General features: G+C 38.0%; 1 protein-coding gene across 2 annotated transcripts in view; it reads right to left on the bottom strand.

Moving 5' to 3' along the window:
- Window positions 1-7,044: 7,044 nt before the first annotated feature.
- The window catches only part of LOC107596682 (nuclear receptor ROR-alpha-like), a 32,841-nt gene continuing 20,860 nt past the window's right edge, over window positions 7,045-19,025 (bottom strand). For both annotated transcript variants that reach the window (XM_016287475.1, XM_016287476.1), the window contains 10 exons: window positions 14,544-14,629; window positions 12,999-13,140; window positions 12,604-12,909; window positions 12,376-12,495; window positions 11,600-11,721; window positions 10,066-10,198; window positions 9,742-9,849; window positions 7,940-8,050; window positions 7,740-7,849; window positions 7,045-7,655 (listed from right to left, as the gene is read on the bottom strand). In XM_016287475.1, coding sequence (XP_016142961.1) covers window positions 7,491-7,655; window positions 7,740-7,849; window positions 7,940-8,050; window positions 9,742-9,849; window positions 10,066-10,198; window positions 11,600-11,721; window positions 12,376-12,495; window positions 12,604-12,909; window positions 12,999-13,140; window positions 14,544-14,629 — 1,403 coding nt within the window. In that variant the 3' untranslated portion in view covers window positions 7,045-7,490. The remainder of the gene's footprint in view (window positions 7,656-7,739; window positions 7,850-7,939; window positions 8,051-9,741; window positions 9,850-10,065; window positions 10,199-11,599; window positions 11,722-12,375; window positions 12,496-12,603; window positions 12,910-12,998; window positions 13,141-14,543; window positions 14,630-19,025) is intronic.

The raw sequence follows: 19,025 nt of genomic DNA, 5'->3' as shown, positions 1-19,025 counted from the left end.
GTCTGAGCAGCTGAGTCCTTAGCCATCTTTAACAATCAGCTAAAAACACGTCTCTTCCATCTTTATTTGACCCTCTAACTCTAGCACTCTCTATTCTAATTCTATTCTTTATTTAAAAAAAAAACTTTTATTAATAATTATAAATAATAAATAAATAATTGTATTTATTATACAATTATAATTCTGACTTTCTGACTTCTGATTAACAAAAGCAAAAAAAATCTCTAACACTAGCTTGCTCTATTCTTTTTCTATTATATCTGTTTTCTTTTTATATATTATATGATTAAAAAAAACTTGCTATGTGTACTGCATTAAGCTAACTGAGACTTGTTATAGCACTTGCTTATCATTGCTCTTTTGTTGATTTTGATTGCTTCCATTGTCCTCATTTGTAAGTTGCTTTGGATAAAGCATCTGCTAAATGTCTAAATGTAAATGTATGTGTACTTAAATTAAAGTAAACTATGGCTTAAAAGTTTCCCAGGATAACAACACATGTTCTCAGCGGAATAGTATGTGTAATAATATTTGCTATAGCTAACAGCAAAAGACCAAAGCACAAAAATCATGATAAACTCTGTTAACCTTAATTCATGTTCTTGTAGGAGTTAAATGAGTATCTCTTCCTTCTTTAGTAGATAAGCGGTAGGCTACTACATTTAAAGGGTTAATTCACCCAAAACTGAAAATTAGCCCACAATTTACTCACCCTCAAAGTCATCCTAGGTGTATATGACTTTCTTCTTTCAGACGAATTCCTTTGCTCCTGTTAACAAACGTTGGTTTTCACGAGACTCACTGGTGCATGCGCAACGCTGAACTCATTCGTCATCCGCCCAGAGCTGCTTCCGTGTAGGACTGTTGGCGCAAGCTACATTAAAGTGATTATTACGTTTTGAATATGGATATTTTTCTTACAAAAACGCATCGATTCGCTACAGGAGGCCTTTGTTCACCCCCCCGGAGCCGTGTGAGACACTTTTTTTATGGATGGGCGCTTTTTATTTAACTTCTTTTGGACTGATGCATGCAATACCCGCTGAGTGGCATTAAACAGCTTGAAATATCAAAGCTTTTTTATATAACTCCGACTGGATTCGTCTGAAAGAAGAAAATCATATACACCTAGGATGACTTGAGGGTGAGTAATTTGTGGGCTAATTTTCATTTTTGGGTGAACTAACCCTTTAAGGCCCCATTTACACTAGTGCATTTACGTTTTAAAATGCATAACTTTTGCTAAGGTTACACCTGTTGTTTACACTACTCAAAGACGTTTTAGTTTGAAAACTCCGGGGGTGCATTTCAGTGTAAACGGACCAAAACGGAGACTTTTGAAAACAATAGCATGGCTGCCCTCATTCTCTCTGTGTATCCTTGATGACCGTGTAAACAATAACATCATGCTCATTGTTGTACCCATAGATATGTCTAGGTAGATTCCCCATTCGACCACACCAACCACACAGACGCGTCCGCCATCTAAATAATAGGGAATCTATACATATGGTTGTACCTGCATGAATGATCATGTGACACGCGTTTTCGGTTGTGTAGTGTGGACAGAGATCGTTTAAATGCAGTGAAAACGCCAGTGTAGACGAGGATCGTTTTCATTTTAAAACGCCGTTTTAAAACGAAAACGCACTAGTGTAAACAGGGCCTTAGGCCCTGTCCACACGAATGTGGGTATTTTCAAAACCTGCTTTTTCTATGCGATTTGGCCATTCATCCACTCGCAAACGCAGCACCAGGTCACTGAAATCGAACATTTTTGAAAACTCCTGCCAGGGTGAAGATTTTCAAAAACTCCGGTGGCAGTGTTATCGTGTAGACAGCAAAACCGGAGATTTTGGCTTGTGACGTTGGAGGAGGCGCTGTTATCTCCGCCTACTGGAGCATTTTTCATGCTTCTGATTGGCCAACATGGCTTTACGGTTGAGATTACGGCTGCATCCGAAAACTTAGGCAGCAGACTTGCTGCCTCGCTGCCGTATGAGGCAATGACTTTGCAGGCAGCGTTTTTGCACGAAGGCACCTCAATGAACTGATTTTGGACAGGCTTCTGAGACAGCGTAAAAGTTTAATGATCTACAACAAAATAGAACGAGTTTTTGCAATAACTAAACAAATATTTAATTACTATAATACTGATTTCTGGCTAGAAATAACATCAAAAGTGCAAAAGTTAGTCAGAAATATACATTTACACACAAACTGACCACCAAACACAACTTTCAGACGCCATCTTTATTTTTTAGCTCAACCGTCACAGAATGGAACACACAGGATTGTGGGATATCAAAGGCAGCGAAGGATACATCTATGCTGCCTTCAAAATTTGATCAGAAGAAGGTACCGCCGGAGACAGGAAGTAAAGCAGAATTTGGATTCGGATGTGCCTTGATGCCTTCCTGCCTTGGAATGCTACCTCCGAAGGCAGCATTTTAGAGTTTTCGGATGCAGCCTATATCGCCACCTGTTGGCTTGGCATTGGCGACTTTGTCACTAGATTTAGCGACTTTTCAGATCCCTTTAGCAACTTTTTTTTCCAAAAAGCGACTAGCGACTTTTTGGACAAACTTTAGCGACTCTCTAAATGTCACCAGTACCGCACGAGGTCTTGTTTCCCCGCTGCAGTCACACCCCTCTGAGCGTCTGCTCTGTTCAGTGAGCATTCCATCAAAGAGTATAGAAGACCAAGAGGCAAAACTCTGATGCTTTTTGGGGAACAGCCACTAGGTGGCGCTTTGGTAGCACGGCCGCCATTTTGGAGTGAAAATTCCAACTGGACAACAGCACAGATACACAGAAACAGACAGAATAACAATGATAGAGAGGTCAAAGTGGAATAAAAGAACGCAATGTTGTGCAATCCACTTCAAAAACTAGTGTGACAGTCCAAAAGGCCGGCTTCAGGGACAGCACCAAGGCCTGATGCCTGGGAAACTGGGCGGGTGCGCACACAGTCTAAGCGGCAGGTGGGGCCAGGAAGGAAGGGTCCGCCCCCAATGAAAGTTGGACATTTCACTGCGGGGAAGAAAGGGCAGTCTGGTCCCTAGCCTGCAGGAGGGGGAGGAATGTTGGCCCAGAGACGGCTGTGTTCTCCTCTCTTTACAAAAGAAAAAACCCTGCAAGAGAGCAGGTTTTACTTTTGAGTTCTTTTTCAATAAAAAAACTTTGTGTTCAGCATACAATGACGCATGTGTTGATTGGTCTAGAGAGGCAAAATGTTTTAGAAACCCTAACCTTGCAATCGGGCCATGTGCCGGCAGAGGGAAAAGATGCCCCCCCTGTTTCGGTGGAGTAATTACAAACTCGGTTTCGGAAAGGGATTCCCAAGTGCTGAGAGAAGAAATCTGTGTTCTCCTCGGCAAAGGGGCAATTCAAGTGGTGCCATGGGAGAGAATGGAAGATGGGTTTTACAGCCGCTACTTCCTCCTCCCAAAGAAAAGCGGGGGCTTACGGCCTATCCTGGTCTGCAGAGGTTGAACAAGCACCACAGATGTTTCAAGTTCAAGATGCTCACGGTGCATCATCTTCTGTGCTCCCTGCGTCCCCGGGATTGGTTTACATCAGTGGACTTGACCGATGCATACTTCCATATCACAATCCACCCGGGGCACAGAAAGTTTCTGAGATTCTCCTTTGAGGAGACTGCATACGTGTTTCAAGTCCTGCCATTCGGGCTATCCCTAGCGGCGCGCATTTTTACGAAATTTGGTGTTGAGACTGCTGGGTCTCATGGCCTCAATGATAGCAGTCGTCTGGCTGGGTCTCCTCTTCATGCATGCATTCCAGAGATGGGTGCAGAGCACGAGGTTGAATGCTGTACGGCATTTAAACAGACAGGTGACGATTACGCCGTCGTGTGTTCGGGCTCTGAATCCGTGGCGAAACCCCGCTTTGTTGTCAGAGGGAATTCCCCTGGGCAGGGTTACGTCACGTATAGTGGTGTCAACAGATGCGTCTCTGCATGGATGGGGACCTCTGTGCCAGGGGAGCTCTGTAAGAGGGAAGTGGTCAGCGGCGCTAAGATGGCGTCACATACATTTTTTGAAGTTGCAGGCTGTTTGTCTGGTGCTGGAACACTTTGCCCAGCGCTTACGGCTGTTCCCCTGTTGCAGCTGACACTGAAGCTCTTGATGTGGAGCAGCGAATGTTTAGCATCACTCAGGGCAGTGCACGTCCCGGGCCATCTGAATGTTGGGGCGGACATGCTGTCCAGGGGCAGTCCGCAGGTCAGGGAGTGGCGCTTGCACCCACGAATAGTAACACAGATCTGGGATCGGTTCGGCAAGGCCGAAGTGGATCTTTTTGCGTCTGCGGAAAACACACACTGCCCGCTGTTTTTCTCGATCACAGACAGGAGCGCTCCCCTGGGTGTGGATGCTCTGTCGCATGTATGGCCCAGGACCCTGCCAGGACCTCCGCCCGAGGATCTGATACAGCCCACTCTAGATCGGGTGTATCAGGAGGGTCTGTAGCCGATTCTGGTGGCACCTTGCTGGCCAGCAAAGACGTGGTTCACGAGCATCATGGGGTTGCTGTCAGGGATGCCGTGGTGTCTTCCCCTGTGGAAGGACCTGCTGTCACAGGCAGGGGGGCAGATTCTGTATCCTCGGCCAGGGCTTTGGTCTCTGTGGGCTTACCCGCTGAGAGGGAGAATTTCTCAGCACACGTTTGTTCGGTTTTACCGACTAGATGTCACTGTGGCAACGGTAGCTATGTCTGTGCTTACCTCTGGGCCCCGCGCAGTCGGAGGCACGGTGAAGAGCTGAACTGAACAAAGGGAATAATGCATGCGACTGCATTTATATGCTGTGGGCAGGTAGCCCCGCCCACGTCGTCATGCGTCATTTGGCTTTCAGGCGTGAATATAGGTGTCTTCAGCAGATGGCGCAAGAGCGTGATATCCCATAGTCATGTGTTGTACCTCGTTTACCTCCTTCTGGGAACAGTAGTTATATGCATAACTCAACGTTCTTTGATTCCATTGACCACACAGTGAATGAACTGCGCATGTGCACGCTGTGTTGCCATGGACCAATCACTTACCAGCTTCTCCTTTGTATTAAATTAGAAAAATTATTTTGTCATTTAGCTACTTTTCAAGCAGGGTTTAGCTACTTTCCATTGCAAATAGTTGGCAACACTGTTTTATGACAGTGCTTCATAGCATGCTTTTGCGTTTTCATGTGGACAGAGATTTTTTTTCAAAAAAAAAAGTTTTGCTCCACAAAGAAAACATTTCTAAATGAAACCAAATCAGGATAACCACTGAGTGTCTCATAACAACATTCAAGTACAGCTAAAATGATTAGTCGACATTATTGAGATAATGATTGTAACTGTACAAAAGTAATATAATTCTTTGAAAAAGTCTGAATAAAAAGTCGCAATTTCCTTTTTTATTTTTTTATTCAGTGGCAGAAACAGGCTTCCATAGTTTAGAGATCCATTCATATGCATTGTCTGTCACCATGTTGTTTTAATAATGATTCAAACTGCAGAAAGTTCATTGGAAAATCCCATTGGTGTTGAACTAAATATTAGCTGCATCCGCATCAAGACAGGAATCCGATGTTTCTGTAACTTTTGAGGTGCCTTCATGATTGCAGCATTGATATCCTTCACTGCCTATGATATCCCACAATCCTGTGCGTGCACAGGGCAGTTGGTTGTAAAAAAAACAAAAGGTGACTGATGGAGTGATTAAAAGAATTAAATTAATTATGATTCAATTTCTCCCAAGAAATAAGCATTGTAGCCATGAAATATTTGTCTGGTTAGGACTATAGCTCACCTACATTCTGGTTAAGGTCACTTGATGTCATGAAACCAGAGTTCTGAGGAGTTCTCACACAAATAGACAATCCTGTGAAGTCATAGACTGACCGGACAGTGAGGCAGCAAAGATTTAGATGGTCTTTCCCCTATTATTCCCTAGTCGGTTTTAAGGGTCTCTTAAGGATAAATTCACCCCATCGTGCTTGCGTATAACAAAGCCTTTCTAGTCTGCTGTGATTCAGATGATCATGTGTTTAAACCTAACGAAAACCAAATGAATTTGGTTTTCTTTTTTTTAAATGAGAAATGTGGAAACACATTTGTTTTGGTGCAATTCTAACAAATAATGTTGTTATGAGATCTATAAACATGTAAAAACAATTAGAAAGTGAGCAGTGAGGGCTGCATGACATCTGTGTGAGTCAGACGAGTCAGTAAAAACTCAGAAAACAACAGATTTCAGTCTTTGCTCACAATTCAAAGGAACGGGGAAACACTTGATATTTTTCCTGGATACAGTCCCAGCCTTTATACTTTTCAGAAGTTTATTTTAGGCCTTTTCTGCGAAGCAACACAACAGAGAGCAAACAAGTATTTATGCTCCAAAACAGAACAAAAACAAAAGAATAACAGGGTTTCATCCTCTGTGTGAGTGATAAGTTAAAGCTGACGCAAAATACAACATGGAACAGAAACTGCGCCAAAAATAAAAACTAGAACGTTGACGGAAAATGCACAGAGACTTTTGATAAACACAGATTTATAAAGCTCACATACTCCCGCAAATAAACATATGGACATTTGTTTATAGATTTCCACAAATTAAACTGTGCAATTAAGACAAGGTAGAACTGTTGTCAATCTAAATGTCTACACAAGCATATTGAATAAGAGCATTATATTTTATTCCATAGAAGTATTCTATACATTTTTAGACCTTTGAGCATAAATTCTTCAAATGATTGAATACACAGAGAAAATCCAAAGACACATCTATCTTAAGATGGTCTGTTTGAAGGGAATGGTGAATTCAAGAACATGATCCATGAATGAAAGATAAGCATTATAAGTGCCAAGACAAGCTTTAACAGCAGGGGAGTACAAAAAAAGCTGATACATAAGGTGTCTAAATAGATCATATTTAAATTAATGCAATAATGTAATAGGCTATGAGTAGCAGAAGTCATTAAGCATTCATGTCTCTGTCTGTACTGCCTGAGAAATCAAGAAGGAGGAGAGAAGGGGGGACTCTAATGTTGTAAATGAAGCTTGAAAATCACACTACCAGTTCATCAATGATGCTTTGAGATCTGCAGATATCATTTGTAATCTGCTGTTTGCTGGTCTCAAAACTGATCAGCTTTAGAAATCACATTCTAACGATCAGAGATAAAGCTCCTTTATAACAGCTAGGATCATCAACAACTTCAAAAACATTCAAATACATCCTCAGACAAACAAAAAAAACCTCAAGAATACTCAAACTGAATAGCATTTGTAGTAATATTTTGCTTTTGGCCTACAAAATACTGCATACGTCTGTTAATATTATTTTCTGTTCTTCTGAGAGTTACAAAAATATATTTGATTTCTTCAGCAGGTAAATAATATATTTAGATCTAGATTGCATACACTATTTGTAACTGTGTGTGTGTGTGTTGTCTACATTTGCAAATGAAATGTGCCTGTGTGTGTGTTCAATGAGTAGTCAGCGTCTGTATATCTGTGTCAGAGCCGAACAGCTCTTTGTATAGCGGAGGGAAGAGGGAATGCACCGTGAGAGGGTAAAGCTGCCGGAACCATCGCAGTTTCTCAATATGCAGTGCACACAGAGACTTCAGCACCTGGACTCTTTGATACAGCTAGGAACATACAAAACCACAACATTAAAGCCGATATATTTCTTTACTTTCTGTATTTAAATCCTTTTTCTCCATCTCTTTTACCTTATGTAGTAGACTCTCCTGATTGTCTCTGTGCAGAATGTGACTAAGGGCAAGCTCCACATCTCTCCTGGCTCTCTGCACTCGTTCTCTGTCCTCCAGACACGGTCGGTCTACTCAAAGTGGAGAGAAAGATTGAGAGATTAAGCCTATTCTACTTTAAAGTCAGAGTTTCTGCAGTAATGTGGTTTTGCTGTGCTCACCTGCATTGAGGAGGACCAGTGCAGTGAACACTGCCATCTGCTGTTCAGTCAGTCTCAGCGCACACAGATTGTGAGCAAAGTCGAATACAGCAGCTATCAGATCACCACATGCTGGAGAACAAACACAGACATTCAAAAACAGTTCGAATTACATCGCCATTAACTTTTGGAAGATAAAATGTTAAAAGTGATAATAAGTCACAATGTCAGTGAGTAATTATTCCTTGTGAAAAGGGAGTGTAATTGTATAGAATGTGTACTTGCGTATAATATTAAAGGGGTCATATGATGCGATTCAAATGCGGAGTTTTGCGCATCGTGTGTGTGTGCGTGTGTGTGTGCACGCGTGTGTGTGAGAGAGAGAGAGGGAGACAGGGTCACATCACAGAGTCAGCTGTCTTAACCGCGGCTTGTGTACTGCATCATTACTGTGTCTGTTGCCCTTTAGGGCTTGAACTGATGGTAAAACTAATGACATTATTTATGAAAGATGAAGCTCGCGATTATGGTAAGGGGAGTTACATTTCCGACGAGTGCTTGCGATGTTCGGCCTATCACAATGCACTGGGTCAGCTGGCCAATCAGAGCAGACTGCGCTTGTCAGAAGGAGGGACTTTGTTGAAAACGAAGCGTTTGAGAGAGGCGGGGCATAGAAGACCTACAACAATGTACAGTATTTGAAAAATAATGTGTTTTTTGAACATTAAAGCACGTCAACATATTCTGTTACACCAAATACACAAAATAATGATCTTTAAAAAAACATCATATGACCCCTTTAATGGAATAAAAGGCAACTTAAGTGCACTTTCATGACTGTTTCTTAACACATTTAACTACACTTCTGAAAAGTGCACTTTGTAATAATGTCAAATTAAAAGTTTTACTTAAAATTTGAGATTATAATTGTTTTATTATTGTCTGTTGTGCTTTAAAAAAGTACACTTATACTGATGGGTGACTAATATACTAAAGCGTTTAATAGTTAAAGTTAATACTTTTTAAAAATATAAAATTGCGACTTCTTCATTATACAAAAGCATTCCAAATCATTTAAACATATGACACACAAGTTTCAACAGAAATTACATTAAAGTATATTTTAGTTTACCATAAATCTTTGTCAGTACATTCAGCAGTACACTTTAACCACATTTCAAAGGCGATATAATTATGCAATTACATATGAAGAAGTATTTAAGTACTACTTAAGTTGGTCAAAAATTTGGACTCTAAAGTTACGCTACTTGCATTTGATATAAATGTAGGTAAAACTTTATTTTAAGGTGTCCTTGTTACACATATTACATGTACTTACTATTATAATAACAATAAATTATGCATAATTACATGCAAGTAACCCTAAGACAAACCCTTATCCTAACTATAACCACATATGACCCTGGACCACAAAACAAATAGTTGTATCTCGGCCAAATATTGTCCTATCCTAACAAACCATACACCAATGGAAAGCCTATTTATTCAGCTTTCAGATGATGTATAATCTCTCAAATCTCTCCATGAAATAAAGTGCAGCCTAAATTTAAACTACATGTATGTAACTACAACTTAATTTAATTGAAATGAACATGCATTTAAGTTCCCAAAAACATTTGATCCAGTTTGCAACAGGTATATTCTTTTATAATATATAATTTGTTATTAGTACTTAGTATTATTCACAAGGTATTAGACAAATATGATTAAATTCAGGTTTTTAAAAATAAGTTGACAAAAATGCTCTTACACTGGAAGTCTATGGGGCGATTGCTGTAAATCAAAATATTCTTTTAACTCACCAAGGGATTTGAAAAGTTCCGTTCCTGCAAATTTGCCGTCAAAGAATACTGTGTTGTTTTCTGTGTTAAACATCCGACTCATCCGGACCAGAACCACTTCCATGGACCCTAATAAGAAAGAGAGAAAGGCACGCACAGAAGGCGGCAGAGAGGAGAGAGCAACATACACAGAATTATAGAAAGAGGAGAAGACAAAGCCAGAAAAGTGACAGGTATTTGAGAGATAGAAACCGGACAGAGAGATGAGAATGGAGCTATAAACCTTGTAAACCTTACCAGATGTAACTGATTAACTAGTATGTTGTACGGAAAGCTGTATCTCACCACTCTTGAGGAGAGCAATTTGATCATTCTGACCAAGCTGGCGGAATCCAGGGATACGTTTAGCAAACTCCACCACGTACTGAACAGCATCGGTCAACCGCAACGCACAGTGCTGCCACATCTCATCCACCGACTGCAGAGAGAGAGGAAGAAGAGATAGAGAAAGTGAGAAGGGTGAGAGTGAGTGGAGACTATTTAGATATCCACACTACAAGTCAAAAGTTGGACTGAAATGTTTTTGAATGAAGCCTAAAGTCCCCAATATATTTTCTTCACTCATGTTTGCCATTTGCAGACATTCTGAAATGCTGGTATTAATATTTAAATATGTGTGCACACTGTCCTCCTAATTATACAACAAAATTGCAGACATTTCCAGGAATTCCAGGTCATCTTTAAAGGCTGTATATGAGTGATCATAGAGATGTGGATATGTTTGCACCAGCTCTGCAATTCAGCCCTTCATGATTTTACTCGTGTCTGATGGCAGTTCAAAGTTGATTAGCATTCAACTTGTCAACAGTCAACTCAGAACACTTCGTTTAACGAGATTGAAAAAATATCATGAATCAGACCAATGAAATCAATGAATGGTCAATGGTCAATGAACCCAGTTCAAATGTGTTTAACAGTCAGCTTGAAGGTTTCCACAAATTTTGCATTGGCGAGTTGTTTCGATAAACCAACAAGAACTTTGAACACTTTGTTTGACCAGCTTTTGTTAGAAATTACATCACATTTGAAAAATAAATAAATAAATAAAAGCTAATTGCTATGGACCAATGGCTGTTCAAAGGTGTTTAACAGTCAGCTTGAAGGTTTCCAGAAAGTTTGCACTGGTGAGCTGTTTCGAAACATCAAAACACTTTGTTTGATTTAGGTTGAAATGACATGACACTTATTCATTCTTTAATTTAGCTTGAAGTATCAGTACCTTTACAATAAAAAAAAACGCAAAACTTTTCCTCAATTACGACTTTATTTCTCACAACTGAGAAATAGATTTCTCATAATCGCAATTATTTCTACAACTTCACATCTCACGGTGGACCTTTTTCATATTTTCGGGTTTCTCAGCAGCGAAAGTCATCCTAGTTGGGTTAACTTGAAGTGCAGTGAATGGGATTCCCATTTGTTCAAATAGCAAAAGAAAAACTCTGCGCTAGTGTTTTCACGACTTTCAATAAAAGGAAAAAAACTGAGAGAGATTGACAACGGCAGTGAGAACGATGTCAAACTTACCGTCCCTCCCATAGGCGCTGCATTACAAACACCCTCGCATTAGCGTAAGCTAGTTTTTTTGTAATTTGATGCAAAGATAATATAATACAAAGAATAGTGTTATAAAGTACATACATTTAAAAAAAAAATACAAATATGAAAAACTTTCGAGGATTTACGACGCTTGTGAAAAGGGTCCATTGAGATTTGTAATTAATTAAATCACAAAGAGGAATGTTTGACTAATGACACACTGTTTCACATTGTCATCAGTTACAGCTGTGCTAGATACATAAGAGTAGAGAACATGTACTTTGCTCTGGTAAGCGTGGATCTCCTCCCTGCTAAAAACCTTCCATCTGAGAGCCTGCAGCTCCTCCGGTCGATACTGAGTCGTCTCTCTGTGGGAACGTACGATACTTGCAGAGAGCTCCTCTGTCAACAAACACAAAGAGAGATGTTAATCCAAAAGTTAAACAGTACAACACCACTTAGTACAACTCCTAAAGGTGTGATCACATTATCGAAATGTGAGAACACTTTAACTCTGTTAAAGGGATAGTTCACCCAAAAATTAAAAATTATGTCGTTAATTACTCACCCTCATGTCGTTCCAAAACTGTAAGACCTTCATTCATCTTCAGAACACAAATTAAGATATTTTTGATGGAATCTGAGAGCTCTCTGACCCTCCCATAGACAGATCCTTACACGATCAAGGCTCAGAAACGTAGCAAGGAGATCGGTGTTTAATAAAGTCGTTATTTTTTATTTCTTTGCGCACAAAAAGTATTCTCGCAGCTTTGCAAAATTACTGTTGAAACACTGATGTCACATGGATTATTTTACCAATCTCCTTGCTACGTTTCTGAGCCTTGATCGTGTAAGGATCTGTCTATGCAGGGTCAGAGAGCTTTCAGAATGAATCAGAAATATCTTAATTTGTGTTCTGAAGATGAACGGAGGTCTTACAGTTTTGGAACGACATGAGGGTGAGTAATTAATGACAGAATTTAAATTTTTGGGTGAACTATCCCTCTAAACCACTTTATAACACCATGTAGCTCTCATGAATCTTGTGGTTCTCACCTATGTGCAGAGATGTCGGGTAAGAAAAGAACGAACTCTCAGGGTCAAAAGGACGAATGCCCACTTCACTGCCGCTCATGTTCAGAATAGCCTCTGGTGTAGACGTTGTGGAGTCAAATCCTGAAAGAGAGAAAGAAAACTATACACCACAATATAATTTGAGATGAAAAGTACTTCCTACAGTGGAGAAATTCTCACATCTCCCAGCTGACAAGCTGTTGCACTCACCTCTCCTGTGGGAGCCCCTGTAGGCCAGACTCTGAGCCTGGGCCTCGCCTATGCGACAATCCAGGTATGGATGCACCTCTGGAGGGCAGCCTTGCAGTTCAGGCTCTACAGAGTAAGGGTAAGCTGGAGGTAGAGCTGGGATGAGATGTGATGACTGTTCTCTGGGCTCTTTGCTGGATCGGTAGGCTGGAAGAGGCTGGGGCTCTTGGACTGAGTTGGCCTGAAGTCGCTGCTGCTGCCGGTGTCTCTCAACTTCTGCAAACAGAGAGTCTCTCTGGCGCTTAGACATCCGGCCAAACTTCACCGCTGAGGGAACATCACAAACATCACAAAAAAGATGGAATTAATCATTCTATATCATCCATTCAAGCATTCTTCAATCCGTCCTTTCTTACCATCGCGGCTCATTCCCTGAGCGACACATTTTTTGAGACGGCAGCTCTGGCAGCGGTTACGGCTGGCACGGTCAATAGGGCAGTTGCTCTGTCTGGAGCAGGAGTATTGCACGCTGGAGGACTGACTTCTGCGGAAGAAGCCCTGTAGAGGCAGAAAGCGGTGGGTCGGTGGGGTGTAGAACAATTAGGGGGAGTGTACTAAAGAAGCAAAATTATGAATATTTGACATTAGCAAAGTCATTTTTCATTTTTCTTACCTTGCAGCCCTCACAAGTGATAACTCCATAATGAACCCCTGATGATTTATCTCCACAGATCTTACATGGGATCACCTCAATCTGAGCTATAGACACAAACAGAACAATAACAACACAAACATTAAAGCCTTGATCATGTGTTTTAACATAAATGTGTTGAGCTGTCACAGTTTATTTAAATAATTTCCAACGCTATTATTCAGATTATAATTCTAGCCAGCAGAGGTCAGCACAGTCCAGATAAAATAATTGTTAGTTTTGTTTTTTTTTTACTGAAAATGTAATTTTATATTTATTATTAAAAATTATTTTTATTAATGAATACTTTCATTCAGCAAGGATGCATTTAATTGATCTAAAGTGACAGTTTAAAGATATTTATAATGTTGCAAAATATTTCCATTTCAAATAAATGCTGTTATGTTGAACTTTCTATTTATCTATTCAAGAATACTGAAAAAATACATTGATAATAACGTTATAATAATGTTTCTTGAGCACCAGATCAGCATATTAGATGATTTCTGAAGGATCACATGACACTGAAGACTGGAGTAATAGCTGCTTTGAAAATATATTAAAACGAAAGTGTTGAAACTATAATCATATCTCACAATACAGCTGTTTTCATTGTATTTTAGATACCTTGGTAAACATAGGTGACATGCAAAATTTAAAATTGTATCAAATTCTAATGTTTGAATGATGGTACATATATAAACATATTTTAAAAAGTATAATGATTATATAATTTTTACTTAACCCAAAATTAACTGAACCATTTATCAATAATGACATTCAAAAAAAGCACAGACATACCAAACTTTTAAGTGGTTTAAGATGTGTGTTAATGCTTTAAGATGTTAAAATAGGTACAGTATCTTGTGATGGAGGAGTAGACTAATTAATATGAAGAAATGAAACACAAGAAATGTTAAATACACACTCACAGTAAACAAGTGTACAAGTGCAAATACACAGAAGTATAAATACACAAAGCTGCTGAAACACAAACACACACTGGTTTTGGAACAGACTAAAGATAATCCCTGAAAGCCACATTAAGAAATCCTAATCTAATGAACAGAAGGAGAGAAGGAAAGAGAGAGGTATGTGTAGAGGTAAGTGTAGCTCTACTGTTGTGCTGTGCACACAGACACATATGAACGTGAATATATTTAAAATACATTTATTTCATACTAAGTATAGTTTAAATCTAGTAACACATATACAGCTTGAGAATTACTGACATTCAAATTATAAAAGTATTTTTTCCCCTTTTTCTTACCTTGCAGCCCTCACAAGTGATAACTCCATAATGAACCCCTGATGATTTATCTCCACAGATCTTACATGGGATCACCTCAATCTGAGCTATAGACACAAACAGAACAATAACAACACAAACATTAAAGCCTTGATCATGTGTTTTAACATAAATGTGTTGAGCTGTCACAGTTTATTTAAATAATTTCCAACGCTATTATTCAGATTATAATTCTAGCCAGCAGAGGTCAGCACAGTCCAGATAAAATAATTGTTAGTTTTGTTTTTTTTTTACTGAAAATGTAATTTTATATTTATTATTAAAAATTATTTTTATTAATGAATACTTTCATTCAGCAAGGATGCATTTAATTGATCTAAAGTGACAGTTTAAAGATATTTATAATGTTGCAAAATATTTCCATTTCAAATAAATGCTGTTATGTTGAACTTTCTATTTATCTATTCAAGAATACTGAAAAAATACATTGATAATAACGTTATAATAATGTTTCTTGAGCACCAGATCAGCATATTAGATGATTTCTGAAGGATCACATGACACTGAAGACTGGAGTAATAGCTGCTTTGAAAATATATTAAAACGAAAGTGTTGAAACTATAATCATATCTCACAATACAGCTGTTTTCATTGTATTTTAGATACCTTGGTAAACATAGGTGACATGCAAAATTTAAAATTGTATCAAATTCTAATGTTTGAATGATGGTACATATATAAACATATTTTAAAAAGTATAATGATTATATAATTTTTACTTAACCCAAAATTAACTGAACCATTTATCAATAATGACATTCAAAAAAAGCACAGACATACCAAACTTTTAAGTGGTTTAAGATGTGTGTTAATGCTTTAAGATGTTAAAATAGGTACAGTATCTTGTGATGGAGGAGTAGACTAATTAATATGAAGAAATGAAACACAAGAAATGTTAAATACACACTCACAGTAAACAAGTGTACAAGTGCAAATACACAGAAGTATAAATACACAAAGCTGCTGAAACACAAACACACACTGGTTTTGGAACAGACTAAAGATAATCCCTGAAAGCCACATTAAGAAATCCTAATCTAATGAACAGAAGGAGAGAAGGAAAGAGAGAGGTATGTGTAGAGGTAAGTGTAGCTCTACTGTTGTGCTGTGCACACAGACACATATGAACGTGAATATATTTAAAATACATTTATTTCATACTAAGTATAGTTTAAATCTAGTAACACATATACAGCTTGAGAATTACTGACATTCAAATTATAATTAAACTTTATTTGGAGTACTACTTGTGCACAATGCACATTTCTTGATATTAAGCCTAAAATGTGTTTCAGTGTCACTATTGATGAGGATTGTATGATCTTTGAATATTATCCATCTTTAAATGCAAGATATTTAAAGTATGTCTGAAGTATACTTGCAATAGTCCCACTTTGGCACAATATATAAATATACAGTTCATCTTTAGTTGGACTTCAGCACAATTAAAGTGTATTAAGCACAAAATTAAGTTATTCCAATAAGCAATTTAGCAGACTTTAAGTATAACAGTTTAGTATACTAAAAGAACAATTATAGTTTTTTTTTTATTACGTACATAATATGTAAATGTATTTGTAGTATAGTTAGCATGAAATAAATGTATTTTCAAATATATTTTAGTATTTTATTTTTATAGGATATACGCATATTTTTGTCGTGTTAGGAACTTGGTGTCTATTTGTATACTAGGTTAATGATATTTTCTTTTCCCCAAAACATCATTTAGTAAGTTTATTATGTTTTTTTCTTCGCAACGACTGTTGGGTTTTGTCAGGTCCCTGAAACGTAGCTGATTTCAGGTTTTATACTGGGGACATTTAGAAAATGTAGCTAACACACGCATGCACAGCATTAAAAGTGAGATTACAGTGTATTTAACAATAATATCACAAACCATATGCAAAGGGACAGGTTTTAAAATACATTAGTGTTTAAAACTGCAATGTAACAGAAACAGTGGCAGATTTTTTCTTCTGTATTATGGTGTACATTCAAGTGAAAAAGATTATCAAAAGAAAACACTGTAGAACAGGGCCTTCCATCTGCATTGTTGAGTGGATGGAGGCGGATCTGAATGCAAGCTTCTGATTAATTGTAAGAAAGGGACGGCGTTTAAAAAATGTGAATGAAAAGAATATTGGAGAAGTCCAGCGTATGTCACCAGACAGAATTCTGTTGTTTCACTGGACGATCCAGTTAATATATTCTGATTAAACATTGTGCATTGATGAATTGTTCATATAATAAGATCAATAATATGCATTTTGAAATAAGATAGGGTGAGGGATGGGATTTTTGTTTCATGTTCACTTGTATGTTCTGGTCCAGAGTCTTGTGGCTTAAGATAGTGAGAGGTTTTGTTGCATTTCTGGCATGTTTGCAGGTTCCTAAGCTGAAACTCAAAATGTATGTGTTCTGTACATTAGTGTGTGTGTTTTCAGTGAAAATGACAGTAAGTCTAACCTACTTATTTCTTGGAATCTAGCAATGTGTGTGTGGCTAAGTGATGTGGTCACATCGTCCAGTACCAAGGAACATGAGTCCCCTCCCTTAAGTATGCACACACACACACACACACACACACACATACACACACACATACTTGCATTTGTGGTTTACGGGGACTCGTCATAGGTGTAATGGTTTTTATACTGTAAGAACTGTATTTTCTATCACCATACACCAACCCTACACCTAAATCTACCCCTTACAGAAAACTACTGACAATTTTTGAATTTCATAAAACACCGTTTTGTATGTTTTTTAAGCATTTTGTTTTACGGGGATACTGGAAGTGTCCTCATAAACCATGTTTACATTGTAGTACCCATGCCATTATACACATTTGTGTCCTCATAAACCATATATACCAGCACACACACACACACACACACACACTATGCACACATACAGGTGGGAGGAAACGTAGAGAAGGAAGTAAATGAGAGAATGATACAAGGTTAAAGTTCATAAGTTTAAAGATACAGTGGGTACGGAAAGTATTCAGACCCCCTTACATTTTTCACTCTTTGTTATATTGCAGCCATTTGCTAAAATCATTTAAGTTCATATTTTTTCCTCATTAATGTACACACAGCACCCCATATTGACAGAAAAACACAGAATTGTTGACATTTTTGCAGAATTAAAAAAGAAAAACTGAAATATCCCATGGTCCTAAGTATTCAGACCCTTTGCTCAGTATTTAGTAGAAGTACCCTTTTGATCTAATACAGCCATGAGTCTTTTTGGGAAAGATGCAACAAGTTTTTCACACCTGGATTTGGGGATCCTCTGCCATTCCGGTTGAAAAATTTAAGGGGGTCTGAATACTTTCCGTGCCCACTGTACATTCCACTGAGGCTTATTACAAAATAAAATAAAATGCAATCATAAAATGATGTAAAAAGGTTTTAATTGAGAGCTGAACTAATGGGATTACACTTGAAATTGTTAACCAAGGGTCATATTTAATCCTAGCTTAATGTAATGCTGTGAGTGGGTTTTCTAGACAATGAAATATATTTTCTACAAATGTAAGTTGAGATGTTGTGCAAAAGCTCTCACTATTGCACAACATCTCAACTTACATTTGTAGAAAAGATATCTCATTGTCTAGAAGCATCAAAACGTTATTTCATTAATATATTGAATATATGAAAGGATCATAACAATTCAGGTCAGATTTGCTGTTTGTGTGGCTGTTCAGTGGTGCTCTGCTGTTCACATGCACAATCTTTGTGTCAGCAGTTTCTTAAAACAGCAACAACTTTATCTTATGTGAATTCAGTGTGTTTTGAGCATTGTGTGGTTTGCTTATATACTGCATCGTTCCAATGCAGCACAACAACATCAGGGTTATGCTGCTTCTGCAAAATATTTGTCTATAAGTCCATTTTTGGACTAGAAGTGCCATGTTATGAACCACTTTTTCTTAGTGTGAAGAACATTTCAATAATCTGAAGAACCTTTTTTTACTATAACAAACCTTTTGTGGAATGGAAAGGTTCCATGGATGTTAAAGGTTTTTCATGGAACCATAAATGCCAAAAAATAACCTTTATTTTTTATTAGAGTGTGAACTCTGACTTGAGGGGCAACCTAAAGTCAAGTCCAAAAAACAACAGTGTGAATGGATAGTTTACTGAAACCACAATTGAAGTTGACCAAAATGAGACCCAAGGCCAGGAATAGTGTACGAATACCAAACTAAGGAACTTCCAAGGGGGTCTCGAGATGACTTAAAATAAGACAAAAAAAGGTTTAAAATCAGCTAAAACAACTCAATTTAAATATTTCTTATTTTCATTATTCAATTAAATTGTGTTTAATTAATTATTAAATTGTCTAATTATTTAGGTACATATTTTAGTATGTAAAGTAAAAAAAAAAATACAGTATATATATATATATATATATATATATATACACACAGTGGTG

This window comes from Sinocyclocheilus grahami, unplaced genomic scaffold (assembly GCF_001515645.1).
Source record: "Sinocyclocheilus grahami isolate Dianchi unplaced genomic scaffold, SAMN03320097.WGS_v1.1 scaffold222.1, whole genome shotgun sequence".
In the NCBI taxonomy this organism is placed as follows: Eukaryota; Metazoa; Chordata; class Actinopteri; order Cypriniformes; family Cyprinidae; genus Sinocyclocheilus; species Sinocyclocheilus grahami.
This window is presented reverse-complemented; position numbering and strand designations above follow the sequence as displayed.